Source organism: Durio zibethinus, chromosome 22 (assembly GCF_047325235.1).
Source record: "Durio zibethinus cultivar Kanyao isolate XHJ-2024 chromosome 22, ASM4732523v1, whole genome shotgun sequence".
NCBI lineage: Eukaryota > Viridiplantae > Streptophyta > Magnoliopsida > Malvales > Malvaceae > Durio > Durio zibethinus.
In genome coordinates this window covers 17,361,587-17,370,107 of record NC_143183.1, presented here as the reverse complement: position 1 = coordinate 17,370,107, position 8,521 = coordinate 17,361,587, and the positions used below count along the sequence as shown (strand labels likewise).

Sequence of the window (8,521 nt, the reverse complement as noted above, 5' to 3'; positions counted from 1 at the left end):
TATAAGATCCATGAAAACTTCTCGAGAGAAAGATGTCCTACAGCAAATACCTGGATGTAAAACTATATGATATTATTAATGTAAAAAGAAAAAGAAAACAAAATAAAATTGAGTTAATGTGAGTATGTGGTTTGAAAAAAAAATATTTTTTTGTGTTTTGAGGGTTTTTTTTTTTGTTTTGTTTTGTTTTGTATTGCACACAACTTTTATTCTTATATGTTTTGGACTTAGGTATTTTCTACATCAAAGTGGGCAAGGCTCTACATAAGATTACATGCTTGGTTTGGGTTGATATGTGTTTAAAGGTTCTCAAATTGTTCCTTACTATTGTCCACGCTGGTCTAGTAAGGCATCTCGATCCTCACCCATTACAGGCTATGAACGAAAAAAGTTCAATTTGAGTGGAAGTGTTTCGCTTGCCATTGTGGAAGTTATCACCTCACGAGAGCATAGGTACTTTACTTCCTCCTATAAATAATGAAACTCAGGTATAGAGCTCATGTATGAGATGCATCCTATCATTGTGTGTGCATATGTTTCCTAATTTGTTGAGAATAATACATACAAAAAAAGACAATAAAAGAAATGCGTATGAAAATATTTTTAGTATACTTATAAAAAAAATTTCATTCAAAATTCACAAAGTTTTCTGTTTAACATTTTTTAGTATAATTATCATTTTTTGAGATTTTTAACGAAAACAATCAATATTATTCAATACTAAATGTAGTACAAAAATTTACTTTTAAATATATTATATTTTAATATAATTAAAATATATTAATTGGTATGTCCAATACTAAAATAAAATTATCAGCATTGGTTCTAGTACCTTGAATTTAATTTGTATAAACCACAGACTGATTTTGATAAAAACAGTCTTATTTTCGGTGTTTGAAAAATAATTTTCTTGGTTTCCTTTGTTTATTAAAATTTTGATTTTTTCTTTTATTATTGTTCTATATTTGTTGTTCAAATTTTATTTAAGAAAAATAAATTATAACCCTTCTATTGAAATAATTCTTAAAATATTCCAGTACGTTGGTAACATTATAAGAACTCCTTCTCACATAGAGATTTCTTAGGCATCGCTTCTTGGAATACCTTAGAATCTCACATCGGAGACTCAAATTTACTTTTCGTAAAAACTTTATTAAGCATGTAATGCAAGATGCTGATATGTTGATGCATGTATTTTATTCTCTTTTTAATAAATTTTATTGATTTTTATTTTTATTTAAATTTTTGAAGAAAAAAGGAATTTTTATTATATTGAAGTTTTTCTATAAATATTTCAATACACTAGTAATATTTAAAAAAAAATCTTCTCACCTAGGGATTTCATAAAGGACCACTACTCAAAATACTTTTAGAATCCCATTATTGGATAAAATTTCTTTTTTTCTACATTTATATTATTTTATTTTTAATTTATTAGTAAAAAAAAATTTATTGTGTTCAAAATTTTTTAAATACTCTAATACACTGGTAGTATTTAAAAAAAATCTTCTCACCTAGAGATTTCGTAGGTATCACTACTTGGAGTACCTTTGAATCTCATCGTCAGATAAAAATTTCCTTTCTTACATTTTTATTATTTTTATTTAATTATAACTTTTTTACCAATTATTTTATAAGGTTTATTCCAAATTTTAACAAAATTATCAAAAAAATTTTATTATATATTTCATTATTTATTTTTTATTTATTTTAACAGATATAAACATTTTAATATGCTTGAATATTAATAATAAAATTTAAAATAACAAAAATAATATCTAAAAAAATTTGTTTTTACTTGAATCGGACCAGTCAACAGTACGATCAACGCGAGTTCGGTCGGTTTGACAGTTTGACGTGGGTTTGGTTCAACCTAGGCTAGTTTAGCTGTACTAGTTAGAATCAAATGAAGAAGTGGGTCGCGGGTCAGTTACTCAGACCTCAGGTTGACGTGTGGATCCTCAATGGGTAAAATGACGTCGTTTTGGTCTTTATTGAAAATGGCATCGTTTTGGCTCTTACAATTTCTATAAAAGGCCCAAAAAATTTTTCCAGTCATTTCTTTGCTCTCTGAGAAAAAAACTTTCTCCCTCTTTTCTTTTAGACACTTCAGGGGCCGATAGCCGTCCGTCGCGATGCCTGTCATGCTCCTTGCCGTTGGTGAACTCTAAGCACCGTGTCAATCGTCGAAAAAAAATCTCTAAAAACACTAAAATGCTACTCAAAGCCTCTAGAGTCTAGATTTAAACCTGGTTTTATAAAAAAAAGGCTCCAAATGATGCAGATATAGCATGAAAATTTTGGCTGAAATTTTTTTTTATGTTTTTTTTTTTTTTCTTATATGCTGGTGTTGCGTTCCCCTACCTTGGGGATTATAGTTTTTTGTTCCTTTTTTTTTTACAGAAAGCTTTTTCTTTTTTTTTTTATTTTAAATTTTTTTTGTAGGGTTTTCTTTTGATCCATGGCTTCTTTTTTTTTCTGCAAGCAATGAGCTCTATTTATAAAGCTTTTTGAGATTCAAATTCCATATTTTCAACCTACCTGGATTTTGGTGGCCAAAATTCACACTGCCAGGTTAGACAGAGTGTCAGGTGGCTGCTGACAGCTAACAGTGACAGTATTTTTGGACTTTTAAGAATGGTGCATTTAATGCATTCATATTTTAGTCAAACTGATCAAAACAAAAAAAAAAGGAAAAACAAAGAAAGAAAGAAGAAAAAATATAATAATAATAAAAAAATACAAAATGGTGTTTACAACTGCCCCTCTTTGCCTATTTCTAAAAAATAGAGGTTGTCATAACGTCAAGATCCGAGGACCTATTGCTAGATATTAACTTGAGGAGTTACCACCAATCTTTTTTGTTTAGGTGCGATTGACCACCTGATTGAATCTATCCCTTTTTAAAGAGAAATCCTAAGTTTGACTTAGGTATCTTTGCAAGATAAATTCAATGTCTGTGAAACCAAAACTAGGTCCAAGAGTGTGGTTACGCATGAGAAAGGTTATAGCACCCCCATAACGCCCATCGAAAGATGGTACTAGATCGATTTTGTGTTATATATTAACCTTAAAAACTTCACCAAGTAATTAATTATTAGAAATTATTCTTAATTAACTCCAATACTTTTGGTAAAAAATTAAGAAAATCCCCTCACCTCAAGAGTATGCAAGAAAACTATTGTTTCTCTCGCAGAGGCTCCGTCATTGGATTATTTGACATTTTAAAAAAATAAGAAAGGAAAAGAAAAAAAGAATAATGCTTTAACTTTTGATAGAGATCTCTTTTTATATGCTATTTTATAAGAAAAAAACTTATGCTTTTATAAAAGGAAAATTGATACTTTCAACTTTTTTTAAAAAATATATTTTTTTAATTTTATGTTCAAGGAAAATTGAAACTTTCAATTTCCCTTAAAATGCTTTTTGAAAATTTTTTTTCAAGGAAAATTGATACTTTTAACTTTCCTTCAAAAATATATTTTTTGAAATTTTTAATTCCAAGAAAAATTGATATTTTCAACTTTTCCTCAAAAATATATTTTTTGAAATTTTTATTTTCGAAGAAAATTGATACCTTCAACTTTTCCTCAAAAATACTTGTTTGAAATTTTTATGCTCTAAGGAGACTGTTCGGCTTGTGGCTCAAGCTCCACTTGAAGATGTGGGCTAGCGGCTTGGGTGGCAATGGAACACAAGCTAGGTTAACATAAACACTCAGGTCAGCTAAGTTTTTTAACAAATGACATGGTGTCGTTTCACGTGATTATGATAGCCTAAAATTTTGCCTTCTCCATTAGATTTCCAATTTTCGCTCTCGCACTAGAAGCTTTGTTTTCTTCGACTTTCAAACTCAAATCAGAAGAAAACAGTTGAAAAGTTCAAGGGTTCCCAAATTTTGATGCTAGTGCCACCATCCTCTGTCGTCTGCCATTGCCCGTTGGCCATTCACCTAAGATCGAAAAACTCCAAATTTCGCCAGAAAATTGCTCGTCGTCCTCTCTTTCAAGTGGTACTAGCAGTTTTCCATGATAGCATCCCTATCTCTATGAATCGGGGTTGAAGTTGATAATGGTAATGATAGGATCCACTTAGGCAAAAAACAAAAATTATGTTGGGTTTTTATTTTTGTGTAATGGTTGCATGTGATTGAGGATTAACTGTTACTAATGGCTTGCTGAAAATTGGCTAAAAAATTGGGTGTATTAGACTGCTCTTTGTTAGAAGCTCATGCCTCTATCTTGATTGTTGTTTGATTCTCTATGCATTTTCGTCTTTATTGGGTTGTTGTTGATTATTTAGTGCAAGCGACAAATGAGGAGATTTTAACCCAATCGACTATCAATTTTCGCTGGGGAAAGCATCATTGGTTGGTTGGTTGGATGTGGGTTTGCTGCTACTGGAGACAAAGGAAAAATGATTTCAGTAGGTTATTTCTTCAATATTTTCTATGTGAATTCCTATGGGTTTTTATCTTCTTGAGGGTGGTGGCCTGATGGTGATGAGAGTAGGCTGTCAACGAAGAATTGGCATTGATGTAGAGATGGCAGTGTGGTATGGTGTAGATGGTGTTTAGTGGTGGTAGAAGAAACGTTCAAATTTGGCTTGAGCTTGCTTGATTTCTCTTTGTAACTGCCCCCCTTTTGCTATATGTGGTTGATGGTTTAAATAAGGCCAGTTTGAGGATTCAAAAATTAGAATCTTCTCATCCTCTTATCTGTTTATCCCTTCTTTTTCAAAAAACCATCCCAGTTTCAAAATTTAAAGTCCTAATCCTACCATTTTACAAGGATTGAAACTCTGCTTCTATTTATCTATTATTTATCTTGAAGCTTTTTTGAAAAATGAGAGTTTACAGAGGTTTAACGACATTTTTAAAAATTAAAAAAGCTCATCTAAACAAAGGCTCAATGACTTCTAAAAATTTAAAAAGGCTCCTCTAAGTAGAGGCTTAACGACTTTTAAAATTTTGAAAAGGCTCATCTAAGCAGAGGCTCAACAACTTTCAAAAATTTAAAAAGTCTCATCTAAGCAAAGGCTAAACAACTTTTGAAAATTTTAAAAAGGCTCCTCTAAGCAAAGGCTTAACAACTTTAAAAATCCATCTTGAAAAATCTCCTCTAAGTAGAGACTCAACAACTTTAACAATCCATCTTAAAAAATTCCTCTAAGTAGAGGCTCAACGACTTTAAAAATCTTATCTTGGAAAAGCTCCTCTAAGTAAAGGTTCAATAACTTTAAAATTCATCTTGAAAAAGCTCCTTTTAGCAAAGGCTCAACAACTTTAAAAATCTATCTTGAAAAAGCTCCTCTTAGCAGAAGTTCAACAACTTTAAAATTCATCTTGAAGAAGCTCTTTAAGCAGAGGCTCAACAACTTTAAAAATCTTATCTTAGAAAAGCTCCTCTAAGGAGAGGTTTAACAACTTTAAAAATCTCATATGTTCTCGAAACCGAGATCTCAACTTTGAACAAGTAAACTTCTCTCTTTCAAATCTTTTATTTGATTATTATCTTTATCCAAATATCAAAATCTTATTTTTCATTAAAAAATGGGAAGTTTTTGTACTTATTATAACTGCTCATGGATGTATGTACAGAGTGCTTTAAATGCAATGCATGTAATGTAATCGAAATTATTCATTGTAGTAAAAAGGTTCTCGAAATCTCTTACTTTTTTGCTTCTTTCATCAAAATTCTCAACAATTGCCATATAACCAATATGTTCTTAACATTTGACCATAGTATTCTTCCCTAACAATATTTTTCTTCTTCAAAAGTTTGCAACATCAATGTCTTGTCATACTTTTCTCATCTTTTTTCATCTGCCTTTGTCAACTTTTAAAAAGTAATGCCAAGATCTTTTGTGTTTGTTTTTCTTTTCATCATTTTAAGTTTAAGACAAACAAAATGCAATCACACATTTCTCTTACTTATTTGTTAAGATGAATAAAAATATCGAATGAGATAAAGGAATGGATAGGCATTATTTCCAAAGGAAAGATAGCATATTTCATTAGACTGATACTAAGTGTATGGCAACAAAAGTGTTTGAGTCAAAACAAAAGTGCCCAAATAATGATCATAAGATAATCCAAAATAAAATATTCCTAGATTCTTTTTCTAAAACTAAATCAAATGACTTCCTTGATTCTTCAGAGTTTGCCAAACTACACTTGCCCCTGTGTTATGGGATCTTCTCTTAATGATGTTTTTTCTTTGCATCCAAGCTACTTTTTTTAGGTTCTCAGCTTAGATATGTCATTCTTTTTCATTTTTCATTTTTTTTGTTTTTATTTTTTTTGCTTTTTTTGTCTCTTTTTTTAAGAAAAATATTTCTTTACAGCATATGAATTTATCGGAGTAGGTAAATCACATCCATCCATCTCTGTCAAAATCAATGCCCTACCAAAAAAGGTTTTTTTCACCACGTATAAACCCTTCCGATTTGGTGTCCATTTTTCTCGATTGTCATATTGATTTGGAAAGATCCTTTTCAGCACTAAGTCTCCTTCACTAAAGCGACAGGGATGGATTTTCTTATCATGTGCTCTCAGCATCCTCTTTTGATATGATTGACCACGACAAAGTGTTATAAATCTTTTCTTTTTAATGAGGTTCAATTGCTCATAACAATTCTGAACCCGTTCTGCTTCTTCTAACTCTACCTCTATCAGGACTCTCAGTGAGGGAATTTTCACTTTGACTGGTAGCATAGCTTCCATTCCATATACCAAAGAGAACAGCGTAGCTTCAGTAGATGTTTGGATTGATGTTCTATAAGCATACAAAGCAAAAAGCAATTTCTCATACCAATCTTTGTAAGTATTAGTCATTGTTTCTAAAATTCTTTTGATATTCTTGTTTGCAGCCTTCATTGCTTTATTCATCTTTGGATGATATGATGTCGAATTATGATGATGGATCTTGAATTGAGTGCACACTTCACTCATCATTTTGTTCGTCAAATTTTTGGTATTATAAAAAATAATTGTCTCTGGAAGCCCATATCTCCATATTATCTTTTTTTTTTTTATAAACGTGCATACCACAAATCGGGTTACGCTAGCATATGATATAGCTTCCACCCACTTCATAAAGTAATCAATCATCACAAAGATGAATCTATGCCCATTTAAAGCTTTTGGAGTAATGGGACCAATGATATCCATACCCCACATAGAGAATAACCATGGAAGTGCCAAAACATGGAAAGCTGTTGGAGGGGCGTGAATCTTGTCAACATAAATCTGGCACTTATGGTATCTTTTGGCATAATCAATACAGTAACTTTCCATTGTCAACTAATAATAGCCAGTTTTCATAATTTGTCTAGCCATCATATAACCATTTACATGTGCCCCATAAACTCTATCATACACTTATTTAATAATCCTCTTCGTTTCAGCTACACTTACACACCTTAAGAGCACTTGATCTCTACTCTTTTTATAAAAGACATCTCCATCAAAGAAAAATCTCATAGCTAACCTTTTGATAGTCTTTTTATCTTTTTTTGTTGCATGTTGCAGGTATTACTAATTTTTTATGTATTACATAAGGTCATGATACCATGGTTTCCCATCAATCGCTTCTTTGACACCTGAGTAATGTGTTGCTTCATCTTTCACATCTAGCTTGATGGGTTGGATCTTAATATTTGCATCTACTTTAATCATTGTAGCTAGAGCAGCTAATACACCAGCAATTTGGTTTTTCTCTCTAGGCAGATGCTCAAATTGAACTACTTCAAATTGCTTGACCAACTCAGATATGTATTTATGATACGAGATCAATTTAGAATCTCTTGTTTCCCATTCTCCTTACAACTGATAGATGACTAGAGATGAATCTCCAAACACATTCAACATTCTAATCTTTTTTTTAATTGTTACTTGTAGACCCATAACACAGGTCTTGTATTCAGCCACATTATTTATGCAATTAAAATTCAACCTGGCCGTGATGAGATAATAATGTTCACTGAGAGATATTAAAATTGCCCCAACACCATGATCGAAAGCATTAGCAACTCCATCAAAATACATCATCCAAGACTTCCTAACAGGTTCATTTTCTTCAATGGCCATCACATTTTCATTAGAAAAATCCAGTTTCATTGGTTCATAATCTTTGGTTGCATAATTGACAAGAAACTTGGCTATTGCACTTCCTTTAATAGCCTTTTGAGTCACATAAATAATATCATATTCTGAAAGCATAACTTGACACCATGTTATTCTCTTCGTTAATAAAGGCTTCTCGAAAATATATTTAATAGGATTCAATTTTTCTAAGAGCCAAGTAGTATGATAAAGCATGTATTGTTGGAGCATTCGAGCTGTCCAGGTCAATGTACAACTTATCTTCTCTAATGGTGAATACTTGGACTCATAATCAGTGAATTTCTTGATCAAGTAGTAAATTGATCGTTTTTTCCTGTTAGTTTCATCTCTTTGTCCTAACACACATCCCATTGAATTTTCATGCACTATTAAGAACAAAATCAAAGGTTTTTTTGA

General features: G+C 31.3%; 1 protein-coding gene across 1 annotated transcript; it reads right to left on the bottom strand.

The window, feature by feature from the left end:
- Nucleotides 1-6,322: 6,322 nt before the first annotated feature.
- Nucleotides 6,323-6,955, bottom strand: LOC149512650 (uncharacterized). The gene is made up of 2 exons (XM_089751474.1): nt 6,734-6,955; nt 6,323-6,667 (listed from the first exon to the last, which is right to left on the bottom strand). Exons 1-2 carry the CDS (start codon nt 6,953-6,955, stop codon nt 6,323-6,325), a joined length of 567 nt encoding a protein of 188 aa, XP_089607600.1.
- Between the last annotated feature and the right edge of the window lie 1,566 nt (nt 6,956-8,521).

Bases quoted from the DNA above. Each gene is read 5' to 3' on its own strand.
- LOC149512650 (XM_089751474.1), bottom strand. From the start codon at position 6,955: ATGATGAGTGAAGTGTGCACTCAATTCAAGATCCATCATCATAATTCG. The intron at 6,668-6,733 runs GTATATGGAATG...GTCCTGATAGAG, and splicing joins AAGCTACGCTGTTCTCTTTG to GTAGAGTTAGAAGAAGCAGA.